Source organism: Schistocerca serialis, chromosome 7 (assembly GCF_023864345.2).
Source record: "Schistocerca serialis cubense isolate TAMUIC-IGC-003099 chromosome 7, iqSchSeri2.2, whole genome shotgun sequence".
Lineage (NCBI taxonomy): Eukaryota > Metazoa > Arthropoda > Insecta > Orthoptera > Acrididae > Schistocerca > Schistocerca serialis.
In genome coordinates, this window is record NC_064644.1 from 197,888,908 (window position 1) to 197,913,996 (window position 25,089).

Here is a 25,089-nt window from a genome sequence, read left to right on the forward strand (position 1 = left end):
AGTGATTTTATAAAGTTATCTGAAACAGTATGGGGAGGGCAGGTGTGCCGACATAAAGACGACTGAATTGGCTTAAACGTGGAGGAGGGGGGCTCCCAGTTCTGAGTGAACTGGAGTGTTATCAGTTACGGCATTTCCCTTACAAACCACGAAACCCTCACGAAATTTTTTTATAGTCTCATAATACTGGATGGAAACGAAAATTAAAAACCAGCAATAGAAAAAAAGGAGTATGGAGAAAATGCTGTTGAGAAGAAACAAAAATAACAAAAAATGTCACATTAACCACCAAAATTCCAGGGGGTGGATACTTTATGTCAACCTTTCGAAAATATTGTACTCAAGTAATTTTACATTTTAAAACTCTAAAAAATATATTTATTGTTTTTAATGAAGTCTTCTACCAGATTTCACAAATGTTTTAAATACTTCGGATAAACTTAATCGAAAATTTATGTCGTAGTAGTAGCTTTGACTTTTCACAATAAATGTCATATTCCATAAATTCAAGTAGAGGACCCTACTTACACATCAACATCTCTTTAAAAACTATGTTGTAAGTAAAAGTAAACAACAATCAGCGAAATACGTATATTAAATTTTTCCTAGTGGGCATAAAATGCACACCCTTTTGTAGTATACTTTCTTGAACGTGCGTTGGTATTTCCAAGAGTGTGCTAAAAGACATTTTCAGCTGACAACTGAAAGACAGAATTCGTATCCCTATAACCGCACAGGGTGTTGTTACACACCATACGTTTCAGAAGGTCTTAATTCCTAGAGAGAAAATCCTTTCGTTATTGAAATGTCACTCTTTTTTCCTCTCTTCTAGAGCAGAAAATGCTATTTTCTCTTTGGGATTGATGCATACTGGTTGCAGAAATTGCAAGCAACAATGGGCTCTCCTTCGTATACATACAAACGGTAAACTACTGTCGAAATTACCTCTGAGAGAATTTTGGACGGGTGACGAGTCGTATACTGATCCCATGTTTATGTTGTGCTGAGAATCCGTGCGTCACAGAGATGGACCGGTACCTTTCTGCAGCTCGATAAGGTCTGTACGGGAAAGAGGCAGAGAATACAGTACACTGTTTTGGCACTTGTGTGTTAAGTTCGCCGGCCGGAGTGGCCGAGCGGTTCTAGGCGCTACAGTGTGGAACCGCGCGACCGCTACGGTCGCAGGTTCGAATCCTGCTTCGGACATGGATGTGTTAGTTAGGTTTAAGTAGTTCTAAGTTCTAGGGGACTGATGACCTCAGAAGTTAAGTCCTATAGTGCTCAGAGCCATTTGAACCATCTGTGTTAAGTTCACATCCATACTGACTAATAACAATAATAGCAGACTAAACGTAGATTTAAGTGCTATAATGATTATCATAAAGATCTACTGCTAGAAAATAAAAGTAAATACGTAGCCACAATGTTAATAAACTCTACTAACACTGGCTTAGCTGTTTGGAAAGTAATAAATAGCTTTAAGGATTGTAAGGATAAATTAACTAGTGGTCTAACTATAAACCATAAAGGGTGTGTCATGAAATGCAAATATCTGATCGCAAATATTTTTAATGGGTACTTTTCGTCTGTCGGAAAATCCGCCAATACATTAAAATATACAAAATCAGGAGGCTATGATGGATTGTCTATCAATACACTGAAAAGATGCATAGACAACATACATGATGCCATGGCCAAAGCAGTAAATGATGTAATTGCATCAGGTTGTTTCCCAGATAATCTAAAGATAATACAAGTAACCTCAATTCACAAGGAAAGTGATAAACATAAAAGTGAAAACTACCGCCCCATTTGGGTCTTACCCGAATTTTCTAAGGTAGTTGAAGTTATTTATACTAGACTAATGACATTTCTGGGTGAACACAATTTAGTACTTCAAAACCACAATGGCTTTATTAGAAACAAGTCAACTTTAGTAGCCGCAGCACAATTAATAGAAGAAATAATAAAATCCATAGAGAAAAAGGAGTATGTTACTGGAGCATTCCTTGATCTAGAAAAAAGCTTTTGATTGTGTCAACATCACCATATTACTTGAAAAGCTGTGGAACTTGGGTATTAAAGGAGTTGTCTATGGGTTAGTAAAATCGTATATGATCAATAGAAAACAATTTGTATTGCATAAGACAAACATTGGGTTTTTTAAATCCAAAATTACTGATATCGAATACGGGGTGCCTCAAAAAAATATTGTATTCAGACGATACCTCATTTGCGTGCAAACACAAAGCCTATGACAGTCTGAAGGTGCTGCGCAGTAGTGTAACCAATGAAATAGTCAATGAAATCCATCAAAATGTAAGCGCTTCAAAGACTGCAATAACGGAGTGTAACACAAGGAAACAAATTCTTGGGAATCACAATTGAGAACAACCTCAAGTGGGACATGCATATAGATTCCCGAGCCTCTAAGCTGTCAAAGAATGTATTTGCCATAAACACGATTAGCAAATATTGTAAACATATGTGTGTACTAAAAGCTGCTTATCAAGCACTATTCTCATCAAATGTCAACCATGCTGTAGAAATATCTCGTGCAACAACCCAAGCAACCTAAGCGCGTTATTAACACTACGAAAAAAGTTATCTGAATTATTTGTGCTGCTAAACCTTGGGCATCATGTTGGAACCTGTTCCCAAAATTAGGTGTGCTTATCATTGTAGGTGTATACATATTGAAAGTTATATTACTCGTGAAAACAATAGATTCAAATTTCAACTGTGACCTGCACCAGCATGATACAAGACAAAAATACAGGTACCATGTAAATAGCTACAGAACAGCTTTATATTTAAAAATGCACTTCATGCTGGGCTGAAGCTAGCCAATGCCCTTCCAAAATGTTTCACAGCCCTTCCTACCAACACATTAAAAGACCAGCTAGAAAGAATTGTAACTAAAAATCGTTTTTATTCCCCTTAGCTGAGTACTTCATCTTGACGAAAAGTGCTTTGTAAGTGTGTTAGGCTCATAGTTTTAAGTAACTCACAACCGATCTATGTATTGCGTTCTCCTACGTACTCGTATTTCTCGCGGAAAGACTATCAAGATAAAATAAGAGGGATTCGAGCCCACACAGAGGCCTACCAGCAATCTTTCTTCTCGTGCACCAGGAGTAAAAGAAGGAAGTAAAATCGTTATAACATCTTTATTTGTGTATTACCAAACATGAAATGCATCAAGACGTAAAATTTGTTAATACAAACAAATCTTTAGTTTGTAACTTTTATACTGACGTATTCAGAAGAATAATCTGCATGGTGTCCTGAAACTGTTCAAATGGTTCAAATGGCTCTAAGCACTATAGGACTTAACATCTGAGGTCATCAGTTCCCTAGAACTTACAATTCTGGCCATTAAAATTGCCAAGCCACGAAGATGACGTGCTACAGACGCGAAATTTAACCGACAGGAGGCGCGCAGTCCGGAACCGCGCGGCTGCCACGGTCGCAGGTTCGAATCCTGCCTCGGGCATGGATGTGTGTGATGACCTTAGGTTGGTTATGTTTAAGTAGTTCTAAGTTCTAGGGGACTGATGACCACAGTAGTTAAGTCCCATAGTACTCAGAGCCATTTGAACCATTTTAACCGACAGGAAGAAGATGCTGTGATAAGCAAATGATTAGCTTTTCAGAGCATTCACACAAGGTTGGCACCGGTGGCGACACCTACAACGTGCTGACATGAGGAAAGTTTCCAACCGATTTTTCATACACACATAGCAGTTGACCGGCCTCGCCTGGTGAAACGTTGTTGTGATGCGTCGTGTAAGGAGGAGAAATGCGTACCATCACGTTTCCGACTTTGATAAAGGTCGGATTGTAGCCTATCGCGATTGCGGTTTATCGTATCGCGACATTACTGCTCGCGTTGGTTGAGATCCAATGACTGTTAGCAGAATATGGAATCGGTGGCTTCAGGAGGGTAATACGGAACGCCATGCTGGATCTCAACGGCCTCGTATCATTAGCAGTCGAGATGACAGGCATCTTATCCGCATGGCTGTAACGGATCGTGCAGCCACGTCTCGATGCCTGAGCCAACAGATGGGGACGTTTGCAAGGCAACAACCATCTGTACGAACAGTTCGACGACGTTTGCAGCAACATGGACTATCAGCTAGGAGACCATGGCTGCGGTTGCACTTGACGCCGCATCACAGACATGAGCGCCTGCGATGGTGTACTCAACGACGAACCTGGGTGCACGAATGGCAAAACGCCAGTTTTTCGGGTGAATCCAGGTTCTGTTTACAGCATCATGATGGTCGCATCCGTGTTTGGTGACATCGCGGTGAACGCACATTGGAAGCGTGTATTCGTCATCGCCATACTGGCGTATCACCCGGCGTGATGGTGTGGGGTGCCATTGGTTACACATCTCGGTCACCTCTTGTTCGCATTGACGGCATTTTGAACAGTGGACGGTACATTTCAGATGTGTTACGACCCGTGGCTCTACACTACATTCGATTCCTGCGAAACCCTACATTTCAGCACGATAATGCACGACCGCATCTTGCAGGTCCTGTGCAGGTCTTTTTGGATACAGGAAATGTTCGACTTCTGCCCTGGCCAGCACATTCTCCAGATCTCTCACCAATTGAAAACGTCTGTCAATGGTGGCCGAGCAACTGGCTCGTCACAATACGCCAGTCACTACTTTTGATGAATTGTGGTATCGTGTTGAAGCTGCATGGGAAGCTGTAGCTGTACACGCAATCCAAGGTCTGTTTGACTCAATGCCCAGGAGTATCAAGGCCGTTATTACGGCCAGAGTTGGTTGTTCTGAGTACTGATTTCTCAGGATCTATGCACCCAAATTGCGTGAAAATGTAATCTCATGTCATTTCTAGTATAATATATCTGTCCGATGACTACCCGTTTATCATCTGCATTTCTTCTTGATGTAGCAATTTTAATGGCCAGTAGTGTAGAACTGCTTAAACCTAACCAACCTACGGACATCACAAAAATCCATGCCCGAGGCAAGATTCGAATCTGCGACCGTAGCGGTCGCGCGGTTCCAGATTCAAGCGCTTAGAACCGCTCGGCCACACTATCCAGCCCTGAAACGGTATTATTTCCAATGATTGTATTTGATTATTGGATGTTGTATAAATATTATTATTATTGTCATTATTATATTATAAATGGTGATGAGAGTGATGTTTGCTGTGAGCTTGGGAGACGCTGTGTTAACGGCGCCGCCTTGTCCCCACAGGCTCCGCGGCCGGCCGCCTCCTGGAACGGCAGGCGCGACGCGCTGCAGCAGGCGCCCGCCTGTCCGCAGATCACGGGGCGGGTGACGTCAGAGGACTGCCTATACCTGAACGTGTTTGTGCCGCTGGGCGCCGCTGCGGCACCCGTGCTCGCCTGGATACCCGGAGGCGGTTTCAGGGTGGGCACCAGCGAGTACGAGGGACCCGACTTCCTGGTCGCCGAGGGGGTCATCCTAGTCGCCTTCAACTACCGGCTCGGAGCGCTGGGTAAGTAGCAACGACTACTCTTCCAGTCGCGTCAGTACTGGTTTCAGTCTGGTTCCTCCGAGGTTACAAACGTTCCAGTGTTACTGAAATGATTATTTTGATTCGATACCTGTTGTACCACTATCAGCAAGAGTTAATCGAAAATGTAGTACATGATAAAATTCGAGTCGCTAGGCCGCGTCATTCCCACATCTGCATCAACGCCTATAGTCCGCAAGCCACCTTACGGTGTGTGCCGGAGGATACTTGGTGCATCTACATCTACATCTATAACTACATGGATAATCTGCAAATCACATTCAAGTACCTGGAAGAGGGTTCATCGAACCACCTTGACAATTCTCTATTATTCAAATCTCGTATAGCGCGTGGAAAGAATGAACATATATCTTTACGTACGAGCTCTGATTTCCCTTACTATATCATGGTGATCGTTCCTCCTTATGTGGGTCGGTATCAACAAAATATTTTCGCATTCGGAGGAGAAAGTTGGTGATTGGAATTTTCTGAGAAGATTCCGACGCAACGAAAAACGCCTTTCTTTTAATGATTTCTAGCCCAAACCCTGTATCATTTCTGTGACACTCTCTCACATATTTCGCGGTAATACAAAACGTGCTGCCTTTCTTTGAACTTTTTCGATGTACTCCGTCAGTGCTATCTGGTAAGGATCCCACACCACGCAGTAGTATTCTAAAAGAGGACGGACAAGCATAGCGTAGGCAGTCCCGTTAGTGTCCTGCCAATAAAACGCAGTCTTTGGTTAGCCTTCCCCACAACATTTTCAATGTGTTCCTTCCAATTTAAGTCGTTTGTAATTGTAATTCCTAGGTATTTAGTTGAATTTACAGCTTTCAGATTAGACTGATTTATCGTGTAACCAAAGTTTCACGAGTTCCTTTTAGCACTCATGTGGATGACCTCACACTTTTCGTCATTTAGAGTCAACTGCCATTTTTAGCACCATTCAGATATCTTTTCTAAATCGTTTTGCAGTTTGTTTTGATCTTCTGTTGACTTTATTAGTCGATAAACGACAGCGCCATCTGCAAACAACCTACGACGGCTGCTCAGATTGTCTCCCAAATCGTTTACATAGATAAGGAACAGCAAAGGGCCTATAGCAATACCTTGGAGAACGCTAGAAATCACTTCTGTTGTACTCGATGACTTTCCGTCAATTACTACGAACTGTGACCTCTCTGACAGGAAATCACAGATCCAGTCACATAACTGAGACGATATTGCATACGGACGCAATTTCACTACGAGCCGCTTGTGTGGTACAGTATCAAAAGCCTTCCGGAAATCCAGGAATACGGAATCGATCCGAAATCGCTTGTCGATAGCCCTCAACACGCATGTGAATAAAGAAGTAGTTGTGTTTCACAGGAACGATGTTTTCTAAACCCATGTTGACTGTGTGTCAACAGACCGTTTTCTTCTAGGTAATTCACGATGTTCGAACACAATATATGTTCTAAAATCGTGTTGCATATCGACGTTAACGATATGGGCCTGTATTTTAAGGGATTACTCCTACTACATCAGTTTCACTTCCGCCTTTTACTCTTTCGCTCGCGTGTCGTTGACGAGAAGACCGTTTGCTGGTAAGCTTACGTGTGGTCTCGAATCTCTCTAGTTCTATCTTGATCGTCTTCTCACGAGGTATACGAGTAAGTAGGAGGAAGCAACATGTTGGGTGACTCTTTTAGGAACGAATCCCAACGGAACTTTAATAGCAGACCACACCTCTTGCAGCGTCTGCCAGTAGAGTTGATGAGATCTTCGTGACGCTTTCACGCTTGCTTAATGAACCTGTAAGGAAACGTGCTGCCCTTCTTTGGATCTTCTCTGTTTCCTCTATAGGTCCTATCTAGTAAGAATCCCACACTGACGAACAATAATCAAGTATTGATCAAACAGTTTTGTAAGCTACTTCCTTAACTGATGAATCACATTTCCTGAGGATTCTTCCAGTGAATCTGTCTGGGACTTGCCTCGCGACTAATTTTATGTTGTCGTTCCCCTTCATATCGACCCGTTCCTAGTTATTTTATGGAGGTAACTACTTCCAGTGTCCGCCTGGTTAGCTAAGTGGTAATATGCTTGCCTCCCATGCACTGGGCCCCGGGTTCGATTCCCGGCCGGGTCGGAGATTCTCTCCGCTCGGAGACTGGGTGCTGTGTTGTCCTCATCATCGTTTCATCCTCATCATCGGCCGCAAGTCGCCCAGTGTGGCGCCGACTGAAATGAGACTTGCACTTGGCGGCCGAACCCGAATGGGACATCCCAGCCAACAATGCCATACGATCATTTCATTTCAACTACTTTCAGTGGTTGTTCTGCAATTTTGCGGTAGTAAAAAAAACGGTATTTCTGTCTCCGTATTCGTAATACATTGTTTTTGTTTATGCTACGGGTCAACTGCAACTCCCTGCACCAAGCATCGATCCTCTGCAGATATTCTTGTCTTTCTACGATTTTATAGCTTCGCGACATCTCTGTATACAATAGCATGCTGCGTGAAAAGCCACGTGAAACATCTGACGTTATCCACTAGGTCATATATACACTATGTCATTAAAAGTATTCGGACACTGACAAAAACATTTTCATATTAGGTGCATTGTGCTGCCACCTGCTGCCAGGTACTCCATATCAGCGACTTCAGTAATCATTAAACGTCGTGGGAGAGCACAATGGGACGCTCCGCGGAACTCACGGACTTCGAACGTGGTCAGGTGATTGGGTGCCACTTGTGTCATAGGTCTGTACGCGAGATTTCCACACTCCTAAACAATTCCTAGGTCCACTGTTGTCGATGTGATAGTGAAGTGGAAACGTTAAGGAACATGTAGAGCACAAAAGCGTACAGGCCTACCTCGTCTGTTTGAGTGACAGAGACCGCCGACAGTTGAATAGGGTCATAATGTGTAATAGCCAGACATCTATCCAGACTATCACATCCAGACTATCACACAGGAATTCCAAACTGCATCAGGATCCACTGCAAATATTATGACAGTTAGGCGGGAGGTCAGAAAACTTGGAATACATCTTCGTGCGGCTGCTCATAAGCCACACATCACAACGGTAAATGCCGAACGATGCCTCGCTTGCTCTAAGGAGCGTAAACATTGGACGATTGAACAGTGGAAAAACGTTGTTTGGAGTGACAAATCACGGTACACAATGTGGCGATCCGATGGCAAGGTGTGGGTATGGCGAATGCCCAGTGAACGTCATCTGCCAGCGTGTGTAGTGCCAACAGCAAAATTCGGAGGTGGTGGTGTTATGGTGTGGTCGTGTTTTTCATGGAGGGGGCTTGCACCTCTTGTCGTTTCGCGTGGCACTATCACAGCACAGGCCTACATTGATGTTTTAAGCACCTTCTTGCTTCCAACAGTTGGAGAGCAATGTGGGAATTGCGATTGCATCTTTCAACGCGATCGAGCACCTGTTCATAATGCACGGCCTGTGACGGAGTGGTTACACGACGATAAAATCCTTGTAATCGAGCTGGCTGCACAGAGTGCTGACCTGAATCCTATAGAAGAATACCTTTGGGATGTTTTGGAACGACGACTTCGTGCCAGGCCTCACCGACCGACATCGATTCCTCCTCTCAGTGCAGCACTCTGTGAAGAATGGGCTGCCACTCCCAAAGGTTTCTGAATGAACGTATGCCTGTGAGAGTGATAGCTGTCATCAAGGCTAAGGGTGCGCCAACACCATATTGAATTCCAGAATTACCGATGGAGGGCGCCAGGAACTTGTAAGTCAGTTCCAGCCAGGTGTCCGGATACTATAACACTCTCCTGGGGCACAACCGGAGCTACTTTTACCTCTTCATTGTTCTCTCCATCCAGAATGATATGCTGTGTTCTGTTTTCAGAAACTCTTCAATACAGTCACACAGTTGGTCTGATATTCCATACGGTGGCGGTACGTAACTGTTCCGAATGTCTTCCAGACATCAAAAGAACACGGCATCTACCTGGGCGCTTTTGTCCACTGCTTCTTGGTTCCTCTTGGAACTTCAATACTTCTCGATGTTTCGAACTCTCTTCTCGGGCTTTCAGAATTCACTGGTACCACTGGATGGCTGAACGCTATGGTAAGACTGTGTCGCGTTCACTTGCAATAGGATATTTACCCTCGGTTTTTCGGAGGAAGAGTTACTGGGTAAGAAAAGTGAGCGCGACACGGTCTTACGAGAGCGTCCAGCCACCCTGGGACACCAGTGGAATTCTGAAGAAGATTCCAGCAGAGGGTTAGAAATATCGAGAATTGAAGAAGTACTACTACTGCTAATCCTTGGCGCTACAGCCCTTGTAGGGCCATGACCTCCAGGACAACCTCCGCCCACTCTTCTCTGCTGACTGCCTCGGCTCTCCATCTTCTCACTCCCATCCTTCTCAAGTCGTCCTCCCCGTTGTCTCGCCATCTGATCCTTTGTCTGCCCTCATACGACGTCCACCGGGTTTTACTTTGAAAACTTTCTTGACTGTGCTGATATCCACCATTCTTTCTACGTGTCACAAGCAACGTAGCCTATTACTCTTTGTTTCAGTCACGATATCTGGGTTGTTGTACAACTCTCTGATCTCCTTATTATTTATGATTCTCCAAAAATCTCTGTCATTCATTGGCCCGTAGATTTTCCTAAGTATCTTCCTTTCCCATCTCAGCAACAACTCCTCATCGTTTTGTGTCATAGTCCAGGTCTCCGAACCATAAATCACCACAGGCCTAACTACTGTACGATACACCGTCAGCTTCAGGTTCCTACTAAGGCTCCTTGCTTCAAACACTTCAACCAGTGCAAAGTAGCTCCTGTTTCCAGCTGCAATCCTTGCATGTGTTTCTTCTCTCATATCATTATTCTCACTTACCAGTAACCCAAAATATTTAAAGCTCTCACAGCGTTCATATTCTTTTCTGTTCAAAGTCATGCTTCTTTCTCCTTCACTATATCTTTTCCTAGATGTTAACATATACTTGATCTTTGACTGATTAATGGTAAGCGCCATCTCCACACCGTATCTTTCTACTTCTTCAAGATTTTCTTCCAGGTCCTGTTGCATTCTGGATAACAAATCAATATCATCCGGATACGCAGGCTCCTGAGTCACTCTACTAAACAGTGTTCTTGCAGGGTTGTTGCCTTGTGTCTTTCGCAGTACACTCTCCAAGGCGACATTGAGCAGAATGGTGGAGAGCACATCACCCTGCCGCAGTCCTTGGTTAACTTCAAATGCCTTTGTTAAAGTGCCCTCGATCTCTACTTTGCATACTGTTCTTCTCAAAGTCATTTGAACCAATCTTGTCGGTTTGTTAGGGACTCCTGCCTCTTGCATTGCCTTCCAAAGCTGATCCCTTTTGAAAGCTTGTTTAAAGTCAATGAAAAGCTGGTGGACATCGTTGTTGTACTCATAGCATTTTTCAAGGGTCTGTCTGATAGTGAAAATCTGGTCTGTAGTGGATCTATTAGTTCTGAAACCACACTGGTAGTCTCCTAGATACTCTTCTACATATGTTCTTAACTGCCCATCCATGATATTTCCTAATACTTTATTTACTATACAGAGTAATGCAATTCCTCTATAATTCCCGCAGTCAGCTTTGTTATGTTTCTTTTGTATAGGGCAGAGTATTGCTGTACGCCACTGTTGTCGCATATTTTCTTTCCGCCATATTCCCACTATAATCTCACGCAAAACCCTTACTAGTTTTTCTCCACCGTATTTTATCATTTCTGCTGTAATATTGTCTTCTCCAGGAGCTTTATTGTTTGTAAGAGTCTTGATACTAACTTTAACTTCTTCCAGTGTGGGTTCTGCTTCTGATCCCTGGTGCTCTTCATCTGTGTTTACTGCTTGCTCCACCTCTTCTGCCATACCGACATCAACCCCACCTTCGTTTTCCGATTCAGCATTCAGTAGTTCACTAAAGTACTTCACCCATCTGTCTAAAATCTGTTCAATGTCCTCTCCTGCCTGCTCTTCTGCTTTATTGACTCTATTTGTCAAGATAGTTTTATACTGTTGTACTGTATTTTCATCGTTTTGTAACTTGGTATCATCAAACCTTGGCATGATAGCTTTCTTGGTCTGTTTGTAATTGGCTATCCTCTATCTGCATTTGATTCTTACCCCAAATGATGATCACTGTCTCCATCTGCACCACGACAGTTACCCACCTATAAAATATTTGAAGCATGTCGTCTACCTATGAGTATGTCATCAATCTGATTTTTTGTGATCCCATCTGAGAAGCTCCATGTAACATTCTTTATATCCTTCCTTTGCATCCCAGTGGTTTTAATAATCATGTTATTGTTCATGGCAAGATCAATTAGTCTGATACCATTATCATTAGAAACTTCATGCAGACTCTCCTTACCAGTTTTGCCACCCATGGTATTTCTTGCTCCAGTTGCTCATAGAATACATCTTTTTCCACCAACTCTGCATCTTCTGCTGGCGCATATGTTCATATGAAGGACATATTGAGGAAAAGGGCTTTCATTCGTAGTACACAGATTCTTCCGCTAGCATGCTTAAAGTTCAACGTGGCAGCCTTTTGAGCATTATCAACCAGAAAACCTGTGCCTCCATATCCTCTGCTGTAAAACAGTATGTGTGTCCCAGATGCTAATATTCCACTTCCTTTCCATTTCACTTCTTGTACTGCCGCCATCGTCACATTATATTTCTTCATTTCCTTTTTCAGGTTCTGTAGTCCTCCAGGGTTGTTCCGTGTTCAGTGTGCTCACATTCCATGTCGCTAAATACCAATTCGTGTGCCGTTTCCGTCGCCAAGACGATTTATCCGTTACATCCATGCGGCTTTCTTTGTCCTTTTGTTCCGTAACAAGCTCTTTTTTTCCAGAGTGGCGTAGTTAGTCTCACGCCCACCCCCCATCTTGGATGGCCTGGATTTTTTTAGGGTTCACCCCCCCTAGGACGGTTGGCTTCCTATGCCTATAGAGCAGCAGCCCCCCCCCCCCCCCTGCCCTGTGTTGCAGGACACACTTCGTCTGTCTCCTCCGTCGAGACCAATCCGGCTTGGAAGACCCTGCCAGTAGCTACGCTACCGCCGGCACAGCTCTCGATGTGGTGGTGGTGGTGGTTAGTGTTTAACGTCCCGTCGACAACGAGGTCATGAGAGACGGAGCGCAAGCTCGCGTTAGGGAAGGATTGGGAAGGAAATCGGCCGTGCCCTTTCAAAGGAAACATCCCGGCATTTGCCTGAAATGATTTAGGGAAATCATGGAAAACCTAAATCAGGATGGCTGGAGACGGGATTGAACCGTCGTCCTCCACAGCTCTCGACTTCATCGGAGCCCGCAAACCCTCCCGCCCGACACTGAAGGTGCCTACGGCAAGGCGGTGTCCCCTGGGAGGGAAGTGAAGTAGTACGAAGAAGAATATAATGCGTCCTAATGACTCAGGTTTTATTGTCAATGACAATGGCCAGGAAAACCTGCAGACTTAGACAATTTCTTAGTTTTGTAAGATACATCGGAAGTATCACATAGTGTTATGGAAAATAATTACCTTTAAGTACTGGGATAATGAGGCTATAAATGTGTGCAATATCTACACTGTACACAGGAAACACAAACGGAGTAGAAAAAATTACACACACTAAATAACCAGCATACCACATTCCACCAACATATACCAGTTTATCAAGCACGAGGGGCGTCCGGAAAATCGCGAAATGAAAATCCGATGAAGCTATGCATAGATATTACTATTATGGACGTCGATCGTATTATGTCGCTCTTTGCATTTATAAGCGCACCATTAGCACTAATGATGTCTAGGAAATGGTGTCTTCCGAGAGATTTCATCTGATTTCATGCAACGCCACATAACGTAACTGTCGCTCATTTCTTTCTTAGTGACAATTCTCGGCCGCACACTGCAGGCGCAATTAGGAATTTCCTGCAACTTTTTCGATGGGCAGTGTTCGATCACCAACCATAGAGCCCGGAAGTGGCTCACGTGAAGCGTTCGTTATGAAGACAACATTCTGGCACAAAAACAAAGCAGCAGACCAGCGTAGAGAGTTGGCGGAAAAGAGGCAGGCGGCTGTCATCTATGACGAGGGAACTGGAAATCTGGCACAACGCGACGACAAACGTCTAAGTCGGAGTGGTGACCATATAGAAAAATTGATGGAGACGTAGCTAATTGTCGGAGTTAAAACATTTATAATTTTCGCTGTGGTCTCCATTTCGCGACCGATCGGAAGCTACTTTCTGAATAACACTCGTACATACGCACTGCCTTGAAAATGTGTTTCTTGATGTTATATGCGATATGGTTCAGGTCTCATCATCCTATCTGTTGCCGGATCTGGTGGCCGAGCTATTCTAGGCACTACAGTCTGAAACCGCGCAACCGCTACGGTCGCAGGTTCGTATCCTGCCTCGGGCATGAATGTGTGTGATGTCCTTAGGTTAGTTAGGTTTAACTAGTTCTAAGTTCTAGGCGACTGATGACCTTAAAAGTTAAGTCCAATAGTGTTCAGAGCCATTTGAACCCATCGGTTCCTCTAGAGATTGTAATCCACATATTCCTTCCCTCACCGGTTCTGTGGATAGTCTTCCTCATTTCCTATCAAACTACTTAATTTTCAGCATCCTTCTTTAACACCACATCTCATACATCTCGATCCCTTTCTTTTCAGCTTCTCGCATGGTCCATGATTCTCTTCATAGTCCAGATGTACATTCTCAGAAATTTCTTTCACAAATTAAGGCCGTTGTTTGATGTTAGTAGATTTCTATCGTGAGCAATGTTTCTTTTGTCTGTGCTAGACCCTTCCTTATGTCCTTGCTTCGTCATGGGTTATTTTGCTTCGAAGTAAGCAGAATTCCTTGATTTCGACTACGACGTGTTTTTCAATTTTAATGTTAACTTTGTCGCTAGTCACGTTTCTGCTGCTCCTCGCTACTCTCATCCTCCTTCGTTTACTCGCAATCCATAATTTGTGTTCATATTCTGTATTGCTTAGACTGTTCAGTCTATTCAATAGACACTGTAAATTATTCATCACTTTCTTTGAGGACAGCTATGCCATCAGCAGAAAATTCTCACGAGATGATACTGCCAACAGGTTCACACAAATCGACTCGCAACTGTGGTAGAGCCTTCTGTCGCTTGTAATGGGTACGATATTAATGACATCCAGGAAAGCAATCAAAGTCCGGAAACTTATTATCTCAAAGTAATCTCTGTTAAGATAATTCTTGTCCCACACTTATTGAGTCCCATTTTCACCGAAGAAGATAGTGTAGCTCCATTTGTTCTGTACTAAAAGCATCTTTATCTGATATAATCATACATATTCCACTCTAGATCATGTCATATTTCAAATGTGAGAAGTTTTAGTGTCCTACTGCAGATAAAGAAAATGAGAGTTCCGTAAACCTGTCTAGAAATTCATTTTTGTTCTTGTTGGATCACTGACATGGAAATTTTCGTCATTGCAAGCGTGATTTTACAAGAACTAGAAACAGTTGTCGGACTGAATGTTTCCCTATTCCTCGCGCAGTTGAGAGCAACTGTGATTTCACCCTCGGGTTAATGGGCTCTGTGAATATGATCTATAACGTAATCACATTAAGAGGAAGAGATTCTTGAGAGAAAGAAATATGTGAAAACATCATTCACAAGAGGGAAGTACATCAGTAAGTCACTGAACAATAAAAAGTCACAGATCTTGCCACAAATCAGAACACTCTTTGAGAGTTTTCCAGTTCACTCTAAATTTACTGTAGAAACAACACAAAGTTATTCATAACCATCTCTGGAGTTTTCGAAGACTACTGTGCGAAAACTAAAGGCCATACAGAAAGGAGAAACATATCAGTGGACAGAAAATCTCTGTAGCTTTTAATTCACGATGCAGGTATTCAGTATAGCCACTCTTTGTGACGCTGCAGTCGTTGATATCGGTGGACGAACTAGTGCATGCAATTCATTGCTGCCCTGGGAATTGCAAAAATATCAACTCGCTTTGTAAATTACACTACTGGCCATTAAAATTGCTACACCACGAAGATGACGTGCTACAGACGCGAAATTTAACCGACAGGAAGAAGATGCTGTGATATGCAAATGATTAGCTTTTCAGAGCATTCACACAAGGTTGGCACCGGTGGCGACACCTACAATGTGCTGACATGAGGAATGTTTCCAACCGATTTCTCATACACAAACAGCAGTTGATCGGCGTTGCCTGGTGAAAAGTTGTTGTGATGCCTCGTATAAGGAGGAGAAATGCGTACCATCAAGTTTCCGACTTTCACAAAGGTGGGATTGTAGCCTATCTCGATTGCGGTTTATCGTATCGCGACATTGCTGCTCGCGTTGGTTGAGATCCAATGACTGTTAGCAGAATATAGAATCGGTGGGTACAGGAGGGTAACACGGAACGCCGTGCTGGATCCCAACAGCCTCATATCACTAGCAGTCGAGATGACAGGCATATTATCCGTATGGCTGTAACGGATCGTGCAGCCACGTCTCTGAGTCAACAGATGGGGACGTTTGCAAGACAACAATCATCTGCACCAACAGTTCGACGACGTTTGCAGCAGCATGGAGTATCAGCTCGGAGGCCATGGCTGGGGTTGCACTTGACGCTGCATCACAGACAGGAGCGCCTGCGATGGTCTACTCAACGACGAACCTGGGTGCACGAATGGCAAAACGCCAGTTTTTCGGGTGAATCCAGGTTCTGTTTACAGCATCATGATGGTCGCATCCGTGTTTGGTGACGCACATTGGAAGCGTGTATTCGCCATCGCCATACTGGCGTATCACCCGGCGTGGTGGTGTGGGATGCCATTGGTTACACGTTTCGATCACCTCTTGTTCGCATTGACGGCACTTTGAACAGTGGACGTTACATTTCAGATGTGTTACGACCCGTGGCTCTACTCTTCATTCGATCCCTGCGAAACCCTACATTTCAGCAGGACAATGCATGACCACATGTTGCAGGTCCTGTACGGGCCTTTCTGGATACAGAAAATGTTCGACTGCTGCCCTGGCCAGTACATTCTCGAGATCCTTCACCAATTGAAAACGTCTGGTCAATCGTGGCCGAGCAACTGACTCGGCACAATACGCCAGTCACTGCTCTTGATGAACTGTGGTATCGTGTTGATGCTGCATGGCTTAACTTCCAGTTAAGAAGTAGACTGTTCTGACCACAACTGACAGTTCCAAAGCATTGAGGACATGGTACAGGTACCATTTATGGCCACATACAACAGCGCAACCTGCAGTTTTAGCTAGCACTTGCATTTATGTTCAAGCATGCATCTCTCGCGATGTTTCCAAATTTTTCTCGTCCCCTGTATGTGTCATTTTTCCGTGTGTATTGTAGTTTCCGCGCAGTCATCTTCAGACTTCCCGTAGGTAATTACGAATAATCCCGTTCCCGAAATGATTGCATTTACAGATCCGAATACTAGCATCCAATACTCCATATTCGTATGATAGTCGCGTAGTTGTGATATCGCGACTAACGGGAGCAGAAATATCAAAAAGCGGTAAAGCACATCGTCGATAGTCCACGATCTTTCTGGTGTCGAGTTCCAACGTGCTGGTGGATGTTTCTCTTCCTTAGACGAGACGTAACATGATCTTCTCATATACAACCAAGATTCACACCGAGATCTGAATTAAAACTCATTTCGTAATGTTTCCTTGTGCACTTCTAACCGCTAAGTGCGGTTGTGCCGAAACATTAATTATTTGCATATACAAACACATGGCGCATTTTGTACTACTTTGGCTTTTGCTCCAAGTTGCCATCACGGAGATGCAATTTTAATGGACAAAAATGTGCATTGTACACATTTATTTCTATGGGTCTTCGGTGATCGGTTTCATACCAGCTGCGTTACACTTTGGATTTATTGATGATTTTATGGGGCAGGCTACCATACTACTGCTTTTCAACTGAATGACGTTAAACATGTACATAACCTTTTCTACGGTTGAGATATAAAAAAATTGGTTTATAGTACAATAAAAATGATTGTGTGTGGTACTTTACCGCAAAATAGAGAGGGAGATACTGTAGTCGGTGTTAAGGCGATGACAACTGTCATGACAACGATAAATCCGGCACGTGTTTTGAAGTGATCTACCAACAGATGATGAGTGTGTTGTAAGGATGGGAGGATAGAGGAATGACAGAAGTAGGACAGTGCAGATAAATAGGAGTAGGATGTAATACTGGGCCGGGAACAACTGTAACCGGAGCAAGAAGGAGCGAGAGTGTGTCAGGATGCTCCGAAAGGTGTTGGGGCCTTGATCTAAGGAGACGTTATGGGAATTACAGCAGATTTTCGGATCAGGAAGATGGAGCCTGTCGAAGTTGCCTTGCAATAAAATGTGATGTAGAGGACCCACCCTGATAGCAGAGTGCTATGACGCTGCCTCCAGGATTCGAGGAGACGAGCCAAACCTAGATCAAATCCATCTCACGTATTAACAATGAAGGCTGGCGAGCCGACTAGCCTAGATGTAGTTTTTAGGCGGTTTCTCAGATCCTGCTGGGTAAATTCCGGGCTGTTACCCAAGTCTCGTCTCAGATACACTCTACACAAATATTTAGCAAAACGTTCACACATTCGAACGTAAAACTTACTCTACACGCAGTCAGATGGGGTAGACTCAATCTGTCCCGATGTTAGTGTTGGCTTTAGGAACCTCTTCATTGCTAAAATCCATATAACAGTGCCGATCCCGTGGAAATACGACCATCCATAAAGCCGATTCCCACACCAGATATGCCCCAACCCCCCCCCCCCCCCCTCCAGTACACCTCCTGCAGTGTGCTGATGACACCACCTTCCTTGCCCTCGCTCCTACCCTTCAACGGTCCCAACGCTTTCTCCTTTTTGCCGCATGGTGTAACCAATGGCACCGAAAATCAATCCTTCCAAGACCCAGCCAATCATTGTAGGCCGTACAACTCGTTCCTTCCAGCTCCTTGATTTTTCCGTTACCATCTGCCCTGTCCTGTCCGTCTCTCCCCCTCCCTCACCTACCTTGGCCTCACCATTGACCGTTACCTCACCTGGATCCCTCATCTCTGCTCTATCCAATCCAAAGCCCACAACCGCCTCTGACTCCTTAAACTCCTCTCTGGCCGGACATGGAGGCTGAACCCCTCTACCATCCTTTGCACCTGCAAATCCTTAATCGGTCCCATCCTCTGTTATGTCAGTCACACCTGGATATCTGTCTACCCCCCCCCCCAAATTCTGTAAGTCCCTCAGTCCCTCTAGATCCTCGAGCACCATGCACTCCGCTTCGCCTTCTGTACAAGCCTCCCGTCTCCTATGCAGATCCTCTATGACCTGATTCCTCTCCCCCATCTGCTCCTTTTCCTAGAATGTATCTGCATCCTCTACACCTCCCGCCACCTTTATCCTCCTCATCCCCTGCTTGCTCCTCTCCTCTCCCATCCCGCCTGCTGCCAGATCTTCCCCATTCTGTCCCCCCTACTTTCCAACTTCACACCCTTCGTCTTATTTCAGGTGGCTTCCACCAACTCCCCCTCCCATATGATGCCCTCTCTCCCTCCCTCCCTCTGTACTTTTCCTGGGCTCTCTCTCGCCCCACTTCCATTCTGTTCTTCCCTGCCCATCCTCTCTTTGACTCCCTTCTCTCCCCCAAGTCCTTTTGCTTTCCCCTCCACTGCCTTCCCCACTCCTTCTCGTGTCTGCTCTGCCCTCTTTTTCTATGTCCTCTTCCTCCATAGGCTCCCCCCCTTTCTTCTTTTTCACTCCTGCCCCCTTCCCCCCCTCCAACCTCCATCTTCCGCCGTGTCGCCTATAGTGCTGTTTCCAGTGAATGTTCACTGTTGTGTGTCCCCTGTCAGTGTAGCAAACAGCCACCATACTATCGATTGTTGTGTTTTTAATTTTGCGCCAACAGATGCAAGACTGTCGCCGTGTTATTTAATTGTGCCTGTCTACTTAGTGTGTGTCTTCATCTGCATCGAAAATGCCGTGTTTTTATATTTTAAATTCCGCAACTTTCTGCCATTTTAGTATTATTAACGAAGTCACCGTTTTATCACCTTTTTTATATTGTTTGTTACCTTACCATTGTTTGTTTAACTCTTCTCTCGGCTGTAGAGCAGCGTATTAAGCTGTTGTCAGCCCGCCCCTACCCCAGTGGGGGGAGGGGGGGGGGGGAATCGAAAATCAATAAAGAGAAAAAAAGTGGAGATATGTGGAGGGACGAAGAAGAAGAGAGGCTATGGTGTGGAGGTCGATTGCTGCTCCATGTCCCTGGACTTTCTGTGTCTCGCACTTGCTGATTGAGCGTTTCTGTCCACATGGTATGCGTCAGACGCCATCTACTGGTGAATGTTTGACCTCGTTGCTCCAGTATGTCGTTATCTGTGCCGCAGCTGCTGTCATCTTCCGGATTAAGAGCTGATGGTCTTTGTCTCAGTTGACGTTGTGCTAGGTAAAGAGTTTGTTACCTTTCTTATATTGTGTGGGCACTTCATGGTTGTCTCCAAGCGCTTGGGTGTCTTGAATCTTTATGGACTACGTTATATGTTGTGGTATCGAACAGGGATACTGAAAATTAAATGGACTGTTAAAGAGTGAGATCTGGTGTAGAATCAGGAAGAAAGGCAATATAAGGAAAAGTGTCACCAGAATATGGGACAGGATGATAGGACCTGTGTTAAGAGATCAAAGAATAACTTCCCAGTTACTAGAAGAAGTTGTAGGGGTCAAAAAGTGTAGGGGAAGGCAGTGATTACAAAATCTGCCTCAAATTTTCCAAGACTCTGTTGTAAGTGCTATTCTGAGGTGAGACTGCCATAGAAGAGGAAGTCGCGGTGGGTGATATGAAATCAGTAAAAAGTTTACCCATAATCAATACGGGATTGCGCTAGCGCCGACGTGTAATGCTGCCCTGATCGAACACTGCACTCGTGCTCTGTTACACGGGGGCTAACAGGCCTCTCAGTTTCCCCAACTTAGGTGGTACTGTGCCCGAAATATAATTCGTAAAGTCTTTGTACGTCCATTTTTCCAGAGATGGCTGCATGACTCGGTTGTTCGACACAGGATGTCAACTGAAACACCTTTCAGCCGTCTAGTTTCTAAACCTATTCTATTTGGCTACCAGTTTCGGTGATTTACTACGCCATTTTCAGCCCCCTGGCCAATGTGTAAGAAGATTTCACCTCCTTTCTGGCCCTGTTTTGACCAGAACTGAGGTGAAATCCTCCAACACATCGGTCAGGGGCCTGAATATGGCGTTGTATATCGACGAAACTGGTACCCAAATAAAATAAGCTTGGAAAGCAGACGGATGAAAGATGTTTGATTTGACATCCTATAATTCGTAAATGCTAGACCCTGCGGCCTCTGCGAAAAATTGATTTGATTCTTCTCCTGCGTGGGTTTGTTGCCTATTCGTCAACGCCATTCACCCACTGCACTGATGAAACAAAACATTATGACCATCCGCTTAATGAGCCAGCCGCTGTGGCCGAGCGGTTCTAGGTGCTTCAGTCCAGACCCTCGCTGCCGCTACGGTCGCAGGTTCGAATCCTGCCTCGGGCATGGATGTGTGTGATGTCCTTAGGTTAGTTAGGTTTAAGTAGTTCTAAGTCTAGGGGACTGATGACCTCAGATGTTAAGTCCCAAAGTGCTTAGAGCCATTTGAACCATCGGCTTAGTGAGATGTTGGTCTACCTCTGAGTTCCCATTTTACTGATCATAGCTTCGACAAGTTTTTGTCGGATTTCCGGAGGTATGTGGCACTAAATGTCTACGCACAGGTCACGCAGTTTCCATAAATTACGGACTGGTGGTTTGTGGACGATTGATAAGAGTTCATCTTGCGTTGCAGCAGTGTGCGCTGAACGACGTGCTCCGAAACACTTATGCATGCACCAGAATTGTAGCCTGTCTTCCGATCTGTCATATATCTCCATTTATCCCGCTTTACAGAGCCCCTCTGACCTTCACGTTCTGAGACGGGGCATGAACGTCTAACATCTTGTCGCCTAGTAGTGGGTTCACCGTCCTTGAAGCACTTTCCATAGATGCTCACAACAGTAGCACGCAAACAGCGGAACAGCTTCCCAGTTTTCTAGATGTTCGTTGACAGGAGTCGAGCCATAACTATCTGTCAAAATCGCTAATGTCATTGGATTTCCGGCTCGTATCGTCAATGGCATGGTTTTCCATTCACCTCTGCTACGCTTATACATTTTGCTTACCGCGTTACATGCCTTCAACGCGACTTTGTCTCGTGATGCGCAGTAGCCACATTTTTTTTACTCAACTGTGTATAAAGTTGAAAGCTACTGCTAGGTTCTAACATTAAGGGGAGGTTTACTATCTTTTGGTTCAAAAAATCGATTTTTAAATGCATTTTTGGATCCATAAAAGTGTTTAGAATCCACCCCTGAAACTGATTTTCCGAATACGGAACGGAAATATTTGTTATTCGCGGTTGAACAAAAAAAAAATGCACGTGCCTGAAATCCCCCCTTTTCACGCACCAGTTTTTCTCTTTCGGGGTACGAGTTATTGTACCGGTGTTTGGGAGGAAACACACAAAATTCAAATGAAAGTTTGAACGTATGTGTTTGAAAGTTCACCTCCCAGCATTTGCTTTCTGGTGCGAAGACTGTGGATATTGCGACTTTCCTGGCAGTGAGCAGCTTCAGCGAAGGGTATTCAGCAATTCTGAAGACCATGACAACGATGGGCGTCACCCTGGGACTCTATTCGGCGCAGTGCGTCAAGCATTCGGACGACCACCGGATTCAAGCGGCCGAAACCCGCTTGTCACCGGCCGTACGAGCAGCGCAGGATGGCCCAGATCAAGCAGAACGCCCTCTATGAGGAAGAGGAAGGACTAGTTTATGGACCCGGAATAGCAGATTCAACGTACATTGCATAATATTGCATTTTTCCCGAAATCACGTTTTTTTTTTTTTTATCGTGCAGTATGGTAACTTCAAATCTACTGAACCGATTGGCACGATTCTTTGTTTCCGACGAAGGTAACTAAATTGTCTTGGAGTTGTACCACTTTTATTCCGATCCATCAACTATAAATATTTTTACTTGGTCGACGTAGTCGGAAAATCGATGAAAAAACCCTATTTTTTTTCAAATGGCCTCCATTTTGTTTCCTATGGTCCAAATAACTTATGCGAGGTACAACTCCTACAGAACCTTATATACTTCGCTAACGTCAACTCAATTTTGATTCCAGACGAGCCGGCTGACCTGTGACATAGCGCGCTTGGAGATCTACATCGAAATTTTGTTTCGTTCCGACGGCACTTCTGCCTTTGCTCTTCGACATTTCCGGTCGAAAAATTCCAGTTTGTAGAGGAAATATCAATAAACATTTTGACCAAATTTGACATTAATACCTATAACACATCTCGAGAGAAAAAAATTCTCGAACAACATGCTTTTTTCGGTCCAAAGATAGTAAACCTACCATGAACCTAAGAGTACACAGCATATTATGTCTCTGATTCTACTGTCCTGGAAACAACCCGTTATATGAAATTTTACCCATAAACGAGCAATAATGCAATCTGAATGCTATTAGTGAAACACGCGGAAGTGAACCAACCAACACAACGAAGTAATAAAGGGGCACTTAACGCAAGTTAAATCAAGATAAACTGCATCCTAAATCTTCGACTGTTCTACTACAACCTGCCAGAGTTTAATGTATCACTACTTGTAGAAGTGATACGTGCCATGCAGATGTAAATGCACAGAGTATTTTATAATGCCCAACGAATGGAAAATGTCTCATTTTACAGCAAAATCGCAAAGAAATCTTCGCTGTAGCACTTGTCTTGAAGACCACTAGAACTCGTCTATGCTGAAGAGAGTTTAGGAACTATTTCAAATATGTTGTACGTAAGGGTGGTGCTTTCATCCACAAAACCTGAATGGGCACATGCGGGGAAGAGCATCAAAGATCGGAGGAGTAAAAAGGACTTCGTGAAGAAAAGGATTCCGAGACAGCTGAATTTAAATTCAGATATTATTGAGAAAATAGACACAGAAGCTCATGAATAATATATACGAATGTTTTCCAAGGGAACACGTGGTTGTACAGAGACACGCACTTACAAAAAAGAGAAAAATAGACCCATATTCATAACAACACCCGTAATATTATTTAATGCCTGGGAATGTAGTGTGATAAGCCGCTGATATGCTCGGATGAATCAACGAAAAGCCCATATTGATCCATACGTATTCTAATAAAGACGCAAATCGAACGAAGGAATAATCTTGCTCAGGTGGTCCCCAACTGCAAAGCATGTCACATGAATAAATATTAAACAGCACAAACACATAATTACGTCAGTGCAGTACAAGCAGGACGCAACTGTCTCACCAGGAATACTGGATGATATAGCTTAAAAATGCCCGTTTAAGTACCACAGTACAAATGTCTATACTTCACAAGTCGGCAACAGGTAGAAGATGTTCACAGCCGCAGTGTTGCTTACACTAGGGTACTCAAGTCGTGGCACCAAGCAATATGACTAGCTGGCGCGACCCAACGTCAAAGCGCTTATTCGGGACTTGCTTTGCACCACCCAACTGAAGATTAAACTATTTTTAGTAAACAGGATTTTGACTATAGCATTTTTGAGTCACGAAAGTGCATAGCCACTCGCATAAATGATAGTGGTTTGTATTGCTTTCAAGGTAATTGAGCTAGTGGGAATTGTTCGTCTTTTTCATCTGTCTTTTTTCTTACTGGATTTTGTAGCTACTCTATCTGTCGTATCGTCTGGGCTTGAACATGCCACCCATCCTAGAAGGATTTTAATGAATAATCATCGCGTGGTGTTGCAGTTCTTCTTGTTATTTCCGTGCTTACTACGTAAACAGGAAAGAGTAATTCCGCCTGATGCAAGACACAAACAAAACAAAACAGAAAAAAGGTGTCTTGTATAAGGTGGAATTACTCGTTCCAATTTTAATGAAACTTACCCCGGTAGGTGAAGCTTACGTAAGTGTATCACTTATTGTCTTGTCGGAGCTTAAACAACCGAGAGCGGTAGCACAGTGGTACGACATTATCCCCGCACTTGGGAGGTCTGTGCTTCAAATACTCGTCCGGCCACACAAATTTAGATTTCTTGTACTTCCCCTACATCATTTAAGGTTTGCTGAAAGAAGAAGCTTCTGCTCCATATCTAATGATGTAGTCGTTGATGGCACGTTAAATCTCAATGTTCCTGTTTTCTTCACTTACAAACTTGGGTGAACGTCCACGGTTTGGCTCACTCCCGTGGAAATTCGTTTCCTGTGAGTGACTTTTGGACGGTCATCAGCGTGTAGTCCTTAGAACCATGAGCTGCCTATGATGTGCTACAAACTACAACGTACATCAGTATCTCCAACTCCATCGGCAATTACATGAATGACTTGACTTACAGGCTGGGCAAAAGTCTGGGATTGTTTGCTGATGATGCTGTGGCGTACAGTAAGGTGTCGCAGTTT

The 25,089-nt window shown here is 44.1% G+C and overlaps 1 protein-coding gene across 1 annotated transcript in view; it reads left to right on the top strand.

Moving 5' to 3' along the window:
* LOC126412254 (acetylcholinesterase-like) overlaps positions 1–25,089 on the top strand; it is a 111,580-nt gene that overhangs the window by 34,258 nt on the left and 52,233 nt on the right. The window contains exon 4 of the mRNA XM_050081757.1: positions 5,246–5,510. Within this exon, the coding sequence (XP_049937714.1) occupies positions 5,246–5,510 (265 nt within the window). The remainder of the gene's footprint in view (positions 1–5,245; positions 5,511–25,089) is intronic.